Here is a 16,491-nt window from a genome sequence, read left to right as displayed (position 1 = left end):
GACCAGGCAGATACCAGGAGGCGAGACAGAAGAGGGACATTCTGGTCCACCCATGGGTCAGCTAAAGCCTCCAGGAGGTCATCCAGGTCCAGCAGAGGAGGTCAGCTGTGCCCACATGGGCAAAGTGCCACGGCCTTGAGGGTGCAGCATTCAGTCACCATCAATTCCAGCGAATTGTCATTACTGGCCTTAAAGGGCATTTTAAAAGGGCACACCCTTCTTGTCACTGCAGGTTTAAACCATTTTCAATGGACAAACCTTTAACATTAGGGAACATTGACAATAGTCTGTAGCTTTCACCACTATTTCCAGCCTATTTCCACCATCCTGAAGCAAACCACATGCCCATTTACCAACAACCGGCAGCCCCTCACCCCGGTCACTGTGCTGCTTTCTGTCCCTATGAACTTGCTTATTCTAAGAGAAATCGTGCAGCATGCGTCCTTCCGTGCCTGGCTTATTTCACCCATCAGGATATCTCCAAGGCTCACCAGTGGCTGCGTGGGCCAGCCCTGCCTTCTGTCTGTGGCTGGGCAGCATCTTGTTGGGGGGTGGACCACGTTTTATGGCTCCATCACTTGTGGATGGCCCTCGGGTGTCTTCTGCCTTCTGGCTCTGTGGACAGTGCTGTGATGGACATCTGTCCGGCTCCCTGCTTTTGGTTCTTTTGGGTCTACACCTCGGCGTGGCACGACTGGGTCATAAGGAAATGCTTTGTCCAGTTTTCTGAGGAACCACCACCGAGTTCCCCACAGCGGCCGCGCCCTTTCCCGCCCACCAGTACGGGGTCCCTGCTTCTCCACCCCCCTCTTCAGGGACTGGGGGTGGGGGGGGGTCCCCGCACACGTAGCCTTGTCGATGCTTCTGCAAAGCTGGTTATGGGACAGCGGCCCCTGCCCCTTCTCCTCTGCTCCCCCGACCTCTGTAGCTGCTTCTGTGGGGTTTTATCACCATGCCTCTGAACAGCGGGCGCACAGACTACACACTGCAACTTCGCATGTCCTTTTCTGTCGTTTCTTGACTTCCTCTGTGCAGAATGAGGACTCAGCTGCCACCCAGTGTGGGTAAATAGAATTCAGTTAGCTCGAACGCTCAGTGTTTGCATATTAGGACGAGATAAACTCTCTTCGTTTCTAAGCTTTCCTGCAAAACTTTTTGTTTTCCCTCAGTTTAACAACTACCTTGTTTTAAAATTTGCTTGGTTTTCTGTGACCTGAGCACTAGCCCTCAACCTCTTTGCCCACCGTCAGACTGCCCCCTTGAGATGCTCAGACGCAATGGACATTGTGGCCTTGCCCCGCCTGGGGCAGTGCTCCCCAAGCTCCCTGACCCCCCCTGGCAGGGTGCCGGGCCCCCACTGCAGAGGGGAGCTTTCCCCAGTGGCCTCCCTCACCAATGTCTGGATTCCTGGCCTTTCAGCGCAAACTTACTCCTAGGACCCAAACTGCTTTCCACATGACAATGGCCTTTTACGTGATGAACAGGAAATCCTATTCACTCCACAAAATTTTGCTTTACTCCACATTTGGTGTTTATTCTGCCAAGTGAGTAGCATGAAAAAAGTCTCTAAATTGTGCCTATAGTTCAGCCTTGGAATCTGTTCCTAAGAAGCAGAAATCCTTCCCCATGCTGCAGGACAGCAGAGCCACCCGTGTGTGCGTCCAAACCAGTCTCCCGTGCTGGCCCGGCTGCCCCTGCCCCACTTTGGAGCTTTGCTGTGCCCTTCCCCGTGCCTGGCCCACTCTCCCGGGACTCCCCCCACCTCGGCCCTCCAACGCCGCCTGCTCAGCAGCTTCCCAGGCGCCCTTCACCCTGCTTTGCTTTTCTCCAGGGCAGTTAGCAACCCCGATATTGCACACTTAGATAATTCTCTTGCCCCACCCCCACTCTCTGAAAAGTGAGTTCTGTGGGGTCAGATCCCATCTGTCACCCACTGCCCTGGCCTGCTGTCTGGAACGGTGCCTGGCCATGTAAGCGCTGTCAGTCTCCGCGGAGCGAGTGCGTGCATATGGATGGAGCACGGCGAAGTGGGTACCGCAGCCAGGGTCCAGGGGGGCTCAGAGGGATGCCTGGGGGCACAACGGGAGCGCAGGCCATGCCACTCCCAGGATGTCCCGTGACCCCACAGCCTCACCTGCTCCCCCACTTTGTGGGCGATGACGGTGGCTCCTTCTTCCAGCTCTGTGTCGTTGAGGGGGCGAATCCGAAGTGCTACCTGCAGGAAGGACACCAGCTGTGCTCTGAGGAGCCCCCTGCGCAGCAACCCCGCCCGGGCACCCCCCTCCCACCGCACCACGCAGGTCCCACCCCAAGCTCCCGCCACGGCCACCCCGTCGTGGGGGGACGTTGAGGCAGAGGTGAAGCCACCTGCCCAAGGTCACACTGCTGCCCCTGCCCCTGCCCCTGCCCGTGCCCCTGCCTGGTGGGATGCCTACTGGATAAAACTTCGTTTCCCAAGTATGAAGTTCAAGGGCTTTGATCTCTGAGCATCCTGTCTTGGCCCAGTTCTGAGGGACGGCCTGGCCAGCGGCCTCTAGGTCCCACCTCCACCACTGTGCACTCACACAGGTCAGGGCAACCCTCTGGCCTGGGACTCCACTGAAAAAGGGGGGCACACCTCCTGGCAGAAAGGCTGGCATGGCTGCGTCAAATGAGTGGAGGCTCCAAGTGCACCCAAGTAGAGGGTCTGCTCTGGCCCCGCAGGCACAGGCAGGCCTTAGGGACACACGCTGCCATCGGGCAGGGGCCTGGGTTAGGAGGGACACGGCAGACCCTAGACATGGGGACTCAGGTGATAACAGAAACCCGACCTGTGCCAGGTGGGCAGACCAGGGGCAGGGCCACGGGGCGGTGAGGGGAGAAAGACAGGCAAGGAGGGTGGGGAGGAGGGCAGGGGGCAGGCAGCCGGGGGTGGCCGAGCAGCAGCCGGGGACCTGCGAGGGGCCTGCAGACCAGGGCACCTGGGTGAGGGGCTCACCATGAGCTGCTGATCCCTGGGCTGGGCCGCAAGCTCCCGCCTGGCCGGGCTGCGTCGGGCCGGGGAGGGGCCATCGGAGGGGTGGGAGGGCATGCGGCTGGAGATGATGCGCCTTGGGCTCCGGCCGCGGGGCGAGGAGGAGGCGGGTGCAGTGCCCCGCCCGGGTGACATCAGCCGACCGGCGCTGCCCCGCCCCGCCCGGCACCGCGCCCGCCTCTCCCGGGGCCCTGGCCCGTCCACACGCACAGGCGGCCCTCTGCTGGACGGCCGTCACCAGCACCTCAAGCCCTGGGAACGCGAGGCGCACCAGGCACGCATCTGCCTCCGGAGGTCCCCAGGAGTGGGCTGCGGCGGCGCAGCTGACACCCGTTCCCGCAGCACCCAGAGCTCCCTCCTCCACCCGAAGCCCTGGCACAAGAGGCCCGGCCTGAGCTGCCCCAACTGGGGACGGTCACCACAGGCCCAAGTTCCTAAGCCCACTTGAAGCAACCCTCGTTTCTGACACCTGCAGTGAGCTCACATTGCATCGTGGCCGCTGCGGGGCCCCCAGATTCAATAAGTCCTGGGTTAGAGCAGAGCGAGGCCGGCAGCCCCCTCGGGAGCCAGGCACCTTCCCAGCCGGGGTGCACCCGACGCCAGCCACTTCCCCTGAGGGGAAAGGTCTCCTCCCCCAGTTCGCAGCAGCCTGGAGGCCCCGCTCACCTTCCACCCCTGCCCCCAGGCCCAGGCTGGGTCCATGGCCTCCTCTCCAAGGCAGCGGGGCGGGGGTGAAGCCAGGTTCGTGTCATGTCCAGGCCCTGACCCTCATGAACTTGCATCTAAGGGTATACACACTCCTCTGGCTGCTCCTGACTTCACTAGTACCGTGCCCCCCGCCCCGGGAGGGCCAGGAGCTATCTCCACCAGTAGCCTGGTGACAGTCGTTTCTACAGCATCAGTTTATCAAAGCAAGCACAAGTATTTCACAAAATCTTTTATTTACAAATTATTAAGACAATTACAACTAAGTTTAAAACAGTTTTATTTTTAAAGCCCTGTCCAAAATGTTAATGTGGTAGAACTATGCCATTTTCTTTCTTACTGCAATGAAATAAAACTATGCATTGGCAGACTAATTTTAAAGAACATAAGAGGAAACAAGAATCACTATAAAAATGGACACCCAAGTGACACAAGGATCAGCTAAAGATTGGGTTGTAACAATTAAAAGAACTTTAGAAAAACCACAGACAAATTTAAGGCTCAGAGAAAGGAAAAGCACCAGCCGTGCTCCCCCGGGGAAGCCGGAACTGGGCACATGGGGTGCTCCGGCAGCCCAGAGACCAGGCCACGTCTCCAGGGGCAGGGATTGTGCCTTTGTCTTCTGCCCTACATAGTTGACTCGCAAATCCCATAAATGTCACACTTCACTGCTTTTTAAACTAAACTTCAGGTTCCGAGAGACAAAAAGAAACAAGTAAAAAAAAAAAAACAAAAAACTGCCATTTTCCAAGGCACAGATAGGTAGCTGGACATTGCAAAATGAGACTGAAATCACATGGATGTGTTCTGTTAACTCCCCTTTCACCAGAAAAAAAAACAGTGGGCTAAAATGCCAACCCTCAATATAAAATTTTCAAACTTGCGTAACTCCAAGGGAAGATCTAAAGACTTCATCAGGTGAAGCAAGCACTTTCCATAGAAAGCAAGCACCTAGAAACTGGTTTGTCTTCTGGGGTGGGGGGTGACTGGGAGCAATGTGCTACTCACAGAGCTCAGCTGAAAACTGTCCAACAGAGCAGGATGGCACGTTGTGGATTTTCCCTTCACGCCACTACGGTGGAATTCCCCTTCAAACCAAGTGTGAGCATAACAAATGGCTAAACTCCAGCAGAGTGCCGGCTTGGCAGGCAGATTGTCACTGCTGGGGCGGAGACAGGCATGGAAGCCCAGGCCGCTACCCACGTGGACAGAGAGGAGAAAGACAGCTTTTTCTTACAGGTTTGCTTTATTTCCACGTTCAGCCTGTTGAGAGAACCTGCCACAATCTGAATGGCTGGAAGCACGTGTGCAGTGCCTCCTGAGCACAGGTCCCGTGGCTGCACATGCGCCCGAGCGCCTGCTCCGGACAACCCAGCACCCGTCCGTGCACTCAGGCAGCAAGGATCCTCACACGGAAACACTGTCCAGTGGACGACACGGCCCAGAAATGTCACTGACAGTAGGAGTAAAAGTGCCTGCCCACAGCACTGCATAAAAGAGTCTAAGTAGCAAATACTGGTGATACTGGATTGGAAAGAAACCCCAAACAAGAAAAACTTGAAAGCAGTGCCTTAAAACCTCCCCACTGTGCACACCAGGGGTTTAAAGGCACAAAAATGTGTCAAGATGGAAGAATCCCAGGTGCATTCACGGTCCAGAGAGAAGAGAAAGCACAGGTAAAATTCAGAATTGTGTAGGCTTTCTGCAAAAGGATGAACTTGTTTCCAGCACAGGGCACGGTGACACTGCAACAGAGAAACATGTGTTTACTCCCTGCTTGGTAACTCAGCAGCAAGTGAGCCACGTAAGGAGCTGGAGGTCACTGTGCCCTCCTCCATGAGCAGACAGGGCATCAGAAAGAACACCGGGATAGCTGGGAGAGACGGTGAAGACTTGCAAGTCTACCGCCAGGTGCCCTTTGCCCCCGTCATGTCTGTAAATCTGCCACTAGTGAAACAGAAGCAGGCACCAGCAGCCTTGACCATCAGCTAAGCCTGTGGATGGATCCGAGGCCTGAAGTCGGCCTGTGAGCCTCTCCCTGCCACAGCAATACCTCATGGGACCAGGTAAACCTTCTGTCCCCACATCCTTTCCAGCTCCCTCAGACGCAGAACCAGCACCAAGGAAGAGCCCTGTGCCCTCGCAAGTGTCCGTGTTCTCTGTGGTAGCTTACTAGGCCTCAAAGGCCCTCGGCTGGGAGGAGACCAATGACCAACAGTGGCCACCCCTCCCACCCTTGCCAGTGGGTCACCAGGCTCCAGCCAGCAAGGACACAGGAGGGGGCCACCCTCACCCGGACCCTTCATACCCAGATACTGCCTGGGAGGATGACCACTTCTCAACTTGAAGCTGGAAGCCCAGCGCTTTCGGGTGAAGAGCTCCACCCTCTCCCCTGGAGCCGTGCACTTCACACTCTTTACAGAGATTTTACTAACCCTGAGTATGTGAGAGTGGATTTTCATTTGCTACCTGATACAAGTATTTTCTAATTTATGGGGATAACAAAGGAAAGATAAAAACCACCAACAGGATATTAACCACTCACTGTCTGAAGGCATCTTACCAGTGGCGTCGGCTCAATCCTGACTCCCGAGGGGAATGATTTCTTCAGTGACAAAAAATTCAATGGTCTCCTCCTCCCAGTCATCCACATTGCTGTCCAATTCGTCAGTGTCCACTCCTACAAAGAGAAGGACAAATGGCCAAACAGCAGTGCAGGTGTTCAGTGCCAGCTGCGTTGGTGGTGCTGTGCGGATTTCAATCTTCCAGGACATGGGCACTGCACACGAACCCTGGGGACTGGCCAGGAATCTGCAGGAATGCAGAGGAGGAATCAGCCTCTGCTAAGGACACACACTTGAACCTGAAGGCAATGGGAAACCTCTCCATTCTTGGATAATCTAAGAATCTTCAGACAACACTTGAAATAAAGCCTGGGAAATTTTAACACAGATGGAATTGAGGAAAAATATTCTAACATATGTGTACTTTAAAAAGCTGTCTTCTGCAAATGAAGTTACCTCCTCGCAATTCTAGACGTTCGTTTTTTTGCTCCATGTAGAGTGCCTGAGCCATCTTCCGGTATTTTCGGAAATCTTCCATCATGGTTCGCCGTCTCTCCACCAATTCCTAAGTACAGAGTTTGGGACAAGAGTCACAAAAGTAACACACAATTCAGCATCATCATATTTTTGCTTAAGCAAAGAGAAAATACTGTGTAACAGGTAAGCCCCACCCAATCCAATGCCAGAGAGGCTCTGAGGCTAAAAATGGTGGGATGGCTAAGTCTGCTCTTTCTCCATCCTTCAACACTGCTCTCCTCTATCGGAAGGACCAGTCCCCAGGAGGGGCCAGCCCACTGCTTCCGAGTTTTCTCTGAAGTGATAGCCTGCCTCAGGCATGCGGTAGTAGTTTGGCTCCAGGCCTTCAGAACTGACACCCACCCCCAACCCCCGCCTCCCCCTGAGAACACCTCACCCCTCCTCTCAACAGGGGTCCTCCCAGGCCAAGAGGGGGCTGTGGCAATCGCTGGGCTTTCCCTCAGTTCTAGGAACACAACCAACCTTGGAGGCTTTGGACTGGCTCAAACGATCCTTCTGTTCAAAGATCTTGGAGTACTTCTTCAGGTCCTTTTTAATTTGCTGAAACAAAGACGAGTCACATTCAAGGTGAGAACCGTAATGCCACCTTCAAAGCCGCTAACATGAAATTATATCCTTACTGATTAACCAGATACAGCGCAGGACAGCTCAAGTAGTGTATTTCTCTAAGTTTTCATTTCACTGAGACTGACTTTCTTTCCTGCAGTTCACGCCGTGCTCTCAGCGATGACCTTATTTCACATCACTACATAAATCACACGGTATGTTTCTTCTAGCTCCACCAGAGACCTTTAATAGCATGTCTCCCTGGTGTGTCTCCTCCACCTCTGCAGTTCGTCCAGAACTTCCCAGAACGGCCCTCAGAAGGCTTTAAACAACCCACGACCCTGTTCCCCATTCCTTTCCTATCGTCCTCAGGTCTCCTCGAAGAGGCCTCCCAAGTTTTACACTTCATGCCTCCTCACTCAAGGCCCTAATAACAAAGGACTATTTCCATCCTGTGCCACAATCACTGCCCCCTCCCTCGACGTGGTGGGCACGGCAGACCTTGATCTGGTCCTGGCTGAGCAGCGTTGGGGGCCGAGGTCTCCACAGCAGCTGACAGAAGCGGTCCTTGTTGTTTTTCTGCAGCAGGCGGCCCTGGAAAGTCCACAGCCAGTAGGCATTGTCCACCTGGGGGAGGCGGGGGATGTCACCACAGAGACCCTGGAATCCTTGTCATCAGCAGAGCCAGCGCAAATGTACCCACAAACATTTATGTACCGAGCACCTGCCCAACCAGGCTGTAAGTATCTGGAACATGCCAGCGAAGAAGACAACATCCTGCCTTCACTGGGCTTCCATTTCAGCAGGGAGAAGACGGTCAAGATCAGAAAACAAACCAATTACCTAACAGACTCCAGCACACCACAACACAGCTCACCCTGGACCTTTACTGGTCTGTGACAAGGAATTTGCACCAGAATGTAAATTAACACACCATCAAACATGCTGTTTGGCCCAGCTGGTTTCCTGGCAGCAAAACTTCCTCAGTGAAGGAGGCAGCACTTCCCTCACACTCTGGAGTAAGCTCTTACATGATGCTGACAAACACCTCAGTGGCTCTTTGAAGTAACTTTAGACAACAGAGACTGGGGGTCAATACAGCTCAGGGAATAAGGTGGTAAGGTCAAGGGGGTCAGCAGAAAAACCACCACCGAGGGCCTAACAGGCTGGATGTCCATCTAATTTGCAGACCAGACCACGAGCCTTACGCTGGAAGTGAAAATCGTGCCGGGGAGAGGTGCAAACAGGCATCTGTACTCACCCTGTCGGCAGGCCACTGTCAGCAGCCTGGTTTCATTCTAGACTGTAGTGGCAGAATTATAAACTGGGATATCATGCAACCTGATTTCATTACGAAAAGCCCCCCGGCCAACGTGACAGGTGGCACCAAGGATGGGCTATGAGACATGAGAGGGAGAAATTAAAATGCCAGCCCATTCAAAGGAAATGCAACAGGCCAGGCTGAGAATAATCCTGAAGCAGCCAGGGCTCAGCGAGACAGAGCTAAGATGAAATAAGAGCAAAGCCTGCCCTGAGGACTACAGGCGTGGGGCCAATGCCCATTTGGTCCTCTCCCCTGGGGCAATGATGTCTGCCTGTCCTGCTGAACCACACCGGGCCGCGCACCTTGTGGCTCCACCACGACACAGACGTCACCACGTAGCGCCCCGTCGGGTCCCACTCCACGTCAGAGGCCATGTAGTGCTCTGCAATGTTCATGACCGTGCAGTCGGAAGTGTCCACAAACGCCAAGGCACCGTTCATGCTGCGGGCACAAGCACAAGGATCAGACAGGGTGGCAACTTCCAGTGAAACATGCTTACTTTGCTCCTGGTGCAGCCCTTCGTGGAGAGGCGGAGGGGTGGGGGTGGAGAGGGGGCACTTCAAAGCTCTGCCTCGGGTTCATCTCTAACACAGAGCAGTAATGGGGTATCAGGGTGCTGGAAGATACGGAAGCACCTATAAGTACTAAGTATGTCCACCATTACCACTTTTAGAGGAAATGTTACCTGAGGCTAAGTGAGCCTCCAAAAATACAATACTAGGTATCTATAATCATGTCAGGGAAATAAGCAACTAAAGGATAGTCTCTGAAGTCAGAAGTTTCTGACTGGCAGTCTCTTCACTATTTCTACCCATTCTAAGTAGGGAAAAGCAAGGGGGAGAGAAATGTTAACATTCTCGTCGCACCCATCGCAGAGGCACTGACGCTCTCCCAGCTCCTAATGAATGCCACTCCTGCTGGGAGACGTGGGGTTTTACGTCAGGGTAACTGGATTGTCAAAAAGGACACCTGGCTAACCACAAAGGACCTAATGCTGGCAAATCCTCCAGGCCACGCAATGACGTTATCTACAAGAGGTTATTTTAAATAGTCCGGTCTTGGCCCGAGTCTTCGGACTGTGATGGACACGCCATGGTGTGCTCACGTGCCATCTGCTCGCATGGGGGGACCCATCCCACCCCAGGGTGCTCTCTCCACGGGACCTCTTGTGGGCACGGCTCAGGAACTGGAGTGCAGGAAGAGGCTCCGCAGCCCCGCAGCAGGCAGAGCCGAGCGGAGTTTGAGCACAGCACTGGGGACGGGCACCCACCTCCGCAGACCAGCCAGCACCACAAACTGTCCTTGGGGGCTCCAGAAGATAGTGTTGGCCTGCTGCTTGTCAAACATTTCTGAAAGAAATAAAAAGTCTCATGTAAACGGCTCTTACCTAAGCACAGGCAAGGCTGAAGAACCTTGGTGACAGGTTTGTGCTGCCCCATGGGACACCTGGGGAAAAGGGGACTTTCAGCAGAACCTTACACAGGCCATACAGTACCTGTCTGTCACCTCTGAAAGAAATTACCCATTCCTCAGTTCGACTCGTTACAACCCACACTTAAAGGGAGAGGGGAAGGGTGTGTCTAGAGGGTATCTTGGAGCCCTAAAATTAATTTTGATAATGAAATTTCTCATAACAATGTCACAAGGAATTCCACTTACAGTAAACAGTCATGGGCACAGGGTCTCTGAACCAAGGGCAGAAGGAACCCAGGAGGTGTGTGCCCCCAAATGACCAACCCATTCTTCTAATGACACAACCGCCTTTGATTCCCCAGCTTTCAGCCCCTACCTGCTGAAAGGACCCTGAGCACAGTAACTGGGGGTCCATCTACTTCCCACCTGCACTCAGACACAAGGAAACCATGTGGCTTCGCCTTCCTTGTTCTGTGCAGCCTTGTTGAAGACGGTAGAGCAGGGAAGTGGGGAAACGAGGTACAGGCAGCCACTGCCTGCCCGCAGCAAGGGAAAAACAGAAACCAGAAGTGGATGGCACGCCCTGGCGCCAAGAAGGCTGGGCCTAGGCAACACTGGAGAGGAAGGACTCTGGTTCACTATCCCTTCATTATAATGAGGCACACCACAGTTGGTTTCCAGGAGTCTGTAACAGCCCATATTTCCTTCAACACTGAAGGAAGAACAATTCAGGCAGTGTGGCAGCAGACAGCAAGTAGACACAGATGACTCACCCACCCGAGATGCTGGGCCCAAACCACAGCAGCAAGAAGGTATCTCGTGGTTACTCTTCCAATAAGAGCCTGGTTGAAGAGCACAACCAAACGATATTCCAACTTCCCTGTCTTAAGGATGAATATCCTTAAGCAGTTCCTTAAGCCCTAATTCTTATTTTGGGTAAATTTATGGAGAGCAAATTGGGTGCTTATCTTTCTCCTCAATGCTTTATCACTGCAACAGCAGCAGAAAATGCCTGTCATGAGTTCTTGTGATTACCAAACATTCCTGAGACTGTAGACTGTGTGTTGAGATTTATTTTTTAAAATTTATAGTTAACCCTTATGTTCACTATGTAAAAAAAAAGTATATGGTTCAAAGGCTTTTCTTTAATATGCTATGTAAAGAAGTACATGGCTCGGGAGGGCCACAGTAGCTCAGCAGGCAAGAACGCTTGCCTGCCATGCCAGAGGACCCGGGTTCAATTCCCACTGCCTGCCCATGTCAAAAAAAAAAAGAAAAAGAAGTACATGGCTCAAAGGCTTTTTAGTAAAAGCATATAATTTCTTCATCATTGCCACAGAGATGCTTTTCTGCATTAATTTCTACTTAGTTCTGAATTATATGTTGATTGTATATAATAGATGCTTAGTAATAGGGGACACAATTAGATGTTATTCTAAATAACTTATTCTTGGTTTTAATGTCATGTGGTTCCTATTTATTGTAATTGTATACAAAAAGTCTGTCCTAGGGCTTTGTGGCTCAAAGCATTGTCTAAGGACAGCCAGCATGTGCATCACTGGAACCTGCTGCAAGTGCCTCACCGCTTACTTACTGAATTAGAATCTGCATTATAGGTACACAGAAATTTGAGAAGCCTTGTTTTAGGACAGAAATTAAGCAGGATTATTTGTCAAGCTTTTCAAACTACAGATGCTGGTCTTCCACATTAGATCTCCCAAATCAGAATACCTGGGGTGGCACCCAGCCACCACAGGTCAACTTCTAATGTGCATCTAACATTTATCCTTACCGTAAGAAGAAAACTACATTAACATTTGGACACATTTGTTTTCAGCATGAAATGTCACGAGTAGGAACTTTAAAACACTGAAACATGTTTTTGAATGACCAAGGCAAAACTTCAGGATTAACTGAAGGTAACAGATTTGTATCATTTCCTTATGCTATTAATACCTTGAATTACTGATAGAATAACCTAACTGGAGAATAACTCTGGTAGTTTGTCTCAAAATGTGTGAAAAGCTTTAAAATTTCATGAAAACATTTGATTCTGTATTAACTTACATTGATGGGAAAAATCTCTTCCTGCAATGTTCATCTCTCTTCTAGAAGGCACAAGACTACTGAAGTGGTTCTACAATTTCACATTTGGACATCTCTGCTATTTATCATTTGCAGTTTGGTGGGACAGAGATAGCTTCTGGGTTCTTACTTTATTCGCTATGACAATAATTACAAAATAAAAGATCCTAGACCAAAAAAAACCTGCTAGGCCACAGCAACGTAAAACCTAAATCCTTTAGAGATGGAAAAGCAATTCCTAAGACATACAAATTCAAGTGCTTGAGATGAAACCATCGCCTTGCACCAAACACCCTTAATGGAAACTTCTTGTGCGAAAGAAGCCCTTCCCAGCACACCGTGAGTCCCTCCAGTTCACCCCAACTCTTGCACAAAGCACCTTAGGTCCGTGGCAAGCCACTGAGTCTGAGTGTAGTAGCCTCATCTCTAAAGTGGATGTCTGAGAGGTCCTGACTACTCAGTTCCCCATAAATTAAAAAAAAAAATGCTTGTGAAGTAACCAATAGTCATTAATTCAGTATGAGTGATCATAAATTCACCCAGCTGGGACCCTATGCTGAGCTCCATGCTGAATGCTAAGGACACAAGGCCAAGAGAGGGTAAAACAGATGCTGCAAAGGAGTAGGTCTGGGCAAGGCACCCAAAGAAAAGGTGCAGCGCACGCCCTGACACTGCCCCAAGGAAGGCACACACGGGGTGGCCATCACTGCCCCCACAGCTTGCCAGCAGGGGCTAGGACTTAGGAAAGAGGCCCCTTCTCCCTGAAGCAGGTTATGTGGGACTCAGCTCTGCTCCCCGTCTACCTGACAGCCCCACAGTGCACCCCAGGAGCAAAGCAGGGCCTGACCTAGACTGGGAGGAAGGGGCCCCCGAGCACCGAGCCACAGTCCCAACAGAAGACAAGGCTCCACTTGAAACAAGCAAAGGGAAGTTGGAGACACGCAACCCACGAGGGCCAAGCAGGTGCGCCCAGACGTGCACGTCTCTGAGGGACCTGCAGGAACCCCTCCGGTGAGCCCCTGCCCTTGTCATCCTCCGTCACATACCACTTAGAGACCCACAGTGAGTTCAGGCTGGAACACGTATCCGAGGCAAAGACCAGTGAGCTACAGGACCTATCACACTGCTGACTGGCCAAAAGGCGACCCGTCCACTCCCAGGGAGGCAAAGGTGACTTACTGATAAGCTCGATTTTCCCATTGCTTTTCACATGGTAGAAAGAAACAGATATCCGAGGAGCCTCTCCATGCAGCACAGCAAACTTACTTCCGTTTGGTTCCCAGGCAAAGGCTATGATGGTTTCTGTTACCAACAAAAAAGGGTTAGTCCCTTTTTGGTCACTGAAGAAAACAACCTTTCTGATCACAGTTAAAATTCTCACTATTCAACCAGAGAAATAGCCCCGGAATTTTTAAAAGAGCCACTTGGCAGGCACAAGCAAAAAAAAAACACGTAATACCACATCATTTTCAAAGAACCATACTGAATTTGTGTAAGAGGCCAAATGTGCAACTCTGTCCTCAGAGACCAGGAGCCCTCGGCATCCCCTAACTGGCACACAGTGGGACCAAGAGGCCGAGGGACTCACGATGGCCCCTTTCTCACCAACAACTATTGCTTACAGGAGAATCCCGGAATCTTAAAAAGGGTTAACAATGTCTTTCTACTCCAAAAGGTTTTACACATTCTTTCTATTTCTGTACTTTCTCTTCCTCTCCTTTGCAAAACAAACAAAACAAAACAACAAAAAACACACACAATATGGTAAATTTTCTGTTTCTAAAAGCAGAAATAGAGCACTTAACAGCTTCCATCAGTTCAAACTCCTGGCCTTGAGAAAGTTAAATAAAATGAACTCTGTAAAATAATCTTTTTCTTCCATTAAAAAGAAAAAATTAATAACTGCAAATAGCAAGTAACTCATGCATGAAACAACCAAGAAACAGACACAAGCACTTAAAAAGAACTCACAACCGCTATTAAACTAAGAACTTCTCTAGACGAAAAGCTCTCGGCTGTGTGCAAAGTGTAATAAAAATCTATTCTCAGCACGTTCTCTTCCACTTTTCTCTGGAACGTGTGAAACAGGGGTGAAGGCCCTGCTCCTCAGCTCCAGAAGCACCACGGCAGTGGGAAACAAATGTGAGCGTCTTCACTTGACAATGGAGAAGTTACCAAAGGTAAAGGGACAAAAGAAAAAACTAAACTTATAAATAGCTTTGTGACTTCAGAGCCTGCGAGAGTTAAAGGTTTCAGACGTCACACTTGCCCATTTGCTCAGGCAATGAATTCACAATGAGTTTTAAAAAGTGGTGCAAAAAAAAAAATTGCACATAAAGCATGCATGACAAAAATGAACCTTACCTTTCATTTCTACCACATCGACAGGTACCTGTTTTTCCCTCATTCGGAAAATTTCAAAATTTGTGACAACACCCTATTTAAAGAAAAAAAGGAAGAGGTGACATTCTGGAAATTGAAAACATGAAAAACCACTTAAATCAAATGACAAGTCTGTGCACCTGGTAAAAACAAGTGACTACTTGAAGTGATTAAAATTACACGTTAGGATGGAACAAGCGCTCAAATGTAAAGCTGGCACAGAACCGCCAGAGCACTTTCCCATAATAAAGCCCAAGCAGGAGGGTGGCACACAGACCCAGGCTCCTTCTCCAGGAAGTGGAGTGAAGCTTACACTCAGGGCTGCAAAAGGCAGATAAGCACAAAGGGGGTGTCGATAGAAAGAGGGAAATTATGCAAAGGCACCAAATACAGCTGAAGACCACAGCTACAGTAATTACAAATTCCCTAGTGGGGTGCAGCAGCAGACTGGAGCTGGCAGAAGAATCAGTAAAACCGAAAACAATTTCACTGAAATCATCCAATCTGAGAAGAACAAAGAAAAGTAGACAGAGGCGCCACCTGTGGGACACATCAAGCGTACCAACATACACACTGTGGGAGTCCCAGATGGAGAAAAAAGGCACAGAGAGAAAAATAAAAATGGCTGGGAACTGGCCAAAATTAATGCAAGATGCAAATATACACATCCAACATGCTAAACTAACTACAGGATAAATCCAAATTGACCCACACTGCAGCATATTATACTCAAGCTGTTGAATGCCAAAGATAGACAGGCCCTACAAGAGACACTAGAGTCCTGAGGGATGAAAGGAAAGGATTTTCTAGTTCTATGTAAGACGGAAGCCACCTGCAAAAACAAGGATCTGGTAACAGTAAAGACACGATAAAGATAAGTGCCAGCGTTACTGAATTTCTGGTTTCTAACTCCACTTTTATACCTCCTACAAGATCTAAAATGGAAAACGTATAAAATGCAGAGACATTATCTGTCTGGGGCAATGAAAACTGTCCACAATGAAGTGGGAAGTGGGGATACTGTGAGACACTGTATTCTTTGGACAGAATATGTGGTACGTGAAAATACCTCAACAAAAACTGAAGCCAGAAATAAAACACACAGGAAGATCCACGTGCTGGAGAAGGTGTGGAGGGGGCATGCCTGCATTTGGCGCCGGCAAGGAGAGCGGGCAGCACCCCACACCCCTCCCCACCCCGAGGGTGACAAGGCGGACCCACAGGAGGCTGAACAGGCCTGCCACGGCACAGGCACTCCCACAGACACCTGTGGGCTGCGGGTCATGGTGGCGTTATTCAGGATAGCCAGTGGACGGAGGACAGAAAGGCTGGTGGTTGCCTGGGGCTTGGGATCAAAAAGGGAATGGGGTAACTGCTAACGGTATGCGGATTCTGAAGTGAACATGTTTTGGAATTAGATAATAGTAATGGCTCTAAAACTGCAAATAGACCAAAGCCACAAAACTGTACACTTTAAAAGGGTGACTCTTACTGTATGTGTGTCTTAAGGAAAGAGAAATGCTTTCTGAGGAAACGTCAGGCAATTTCTTTGGTAAACGTTAAAGATGTAAATGAAAAACGCAGGGTGCAGAACTGTGTACAGAATGCCTTCGTGTTTAAAAAGGAATTTTAACTGCAAACTGGGAAGGAGGGTGAATGCCCAGAGAAGGCTTCACTGTGTCACCCTGTGAACTCTGACCTCTTGATGTGTTGCTACCTAGTCGAGAGGTTTTACCAAATAAAGTTTTACTCCTCAGCTAGAATATGGCAAGACTTCTAGCTATGACAGGACAACTAATTTCTTTTGGCATCAGGTGGGTTTGAAAACAATCTACAAATTAGGATTAAAAAAAAAAAACTATTAACATACTCCCAACAATAATACCAGCTAGTTCAGAATTGCATTTCAGGACTAACCTACT

At 50.3% G+C, this 16,491-nt stretch overlaps 1 protein-coding gene across 1 annotated transcript in view; it reads right to left on the bottom strand.

The window, feature by feature from the left end:
- Positions 1–3,935: 3,935 nt before the first annotated feature.
- EIF3B (eukaryotic translation initiation factor 3 subunit B) overlaps positions 3,936–16,491 on the bottom strand; it is a 28,145-nt gene continuing 15,589 nt past the window's right edge. The window contains exons 11-19 of the mRNA XM_077140448.1: positions 14,552–14,624; positions 13,367–13,489; positions 9,960–10,038; positions 8,992–9,130; positions 7,867–7,992; positions 7,282–7,359; positions 6,739–6,847; positions 6,282–6,398; positions 3,936–5,463 (exon numbers count right to left, since the gene is read on the bottom strand). Of these exons, the coding sequence (XP_076996563.1) occupies positions 6,295–6,398; positions 6,739–6,847; positions 7,282–7,359; positions 7,867–7,992; positions 8,992–9,130; positions 9,960–10,038; positions 13,367–13,489; positions 14,552–14,624 (831 nt within the window). The 3' untranslated portion in view covers positions 3,936–5,463; positions 6,282–6,294. The remainder of the gene's footprint in view (positions 5,464–6,281; positions 6,399–6,738; positions 6,848–7,281; positions 7,360–7,866; positions 7,993–8,991; positions 9,131–9,959; positions 10,039–13,366; positions 13,490–14,551; positions 14,625–16,491) is intronic.

This window comes from Tamandua tetradactyla, chromosome 23 (assembly GCF_023851605.1).
Source record: "Tamandua tetradactyla isolate mTamTet1 chromosome 23, mTamTet1.pri, whole genome shotgun sequence".
Lineage (NCBI taxonomy): Eukaryota > Metazoa > Chordata > Mammalia > Pilosa > Myrmecophagidae > Tamandua > Tamandua tetradactyla.
Note: the sequence above shows the minus strand (reverse complement) of the source record. Positions and strands in the feature narration are given on the sequence as shown.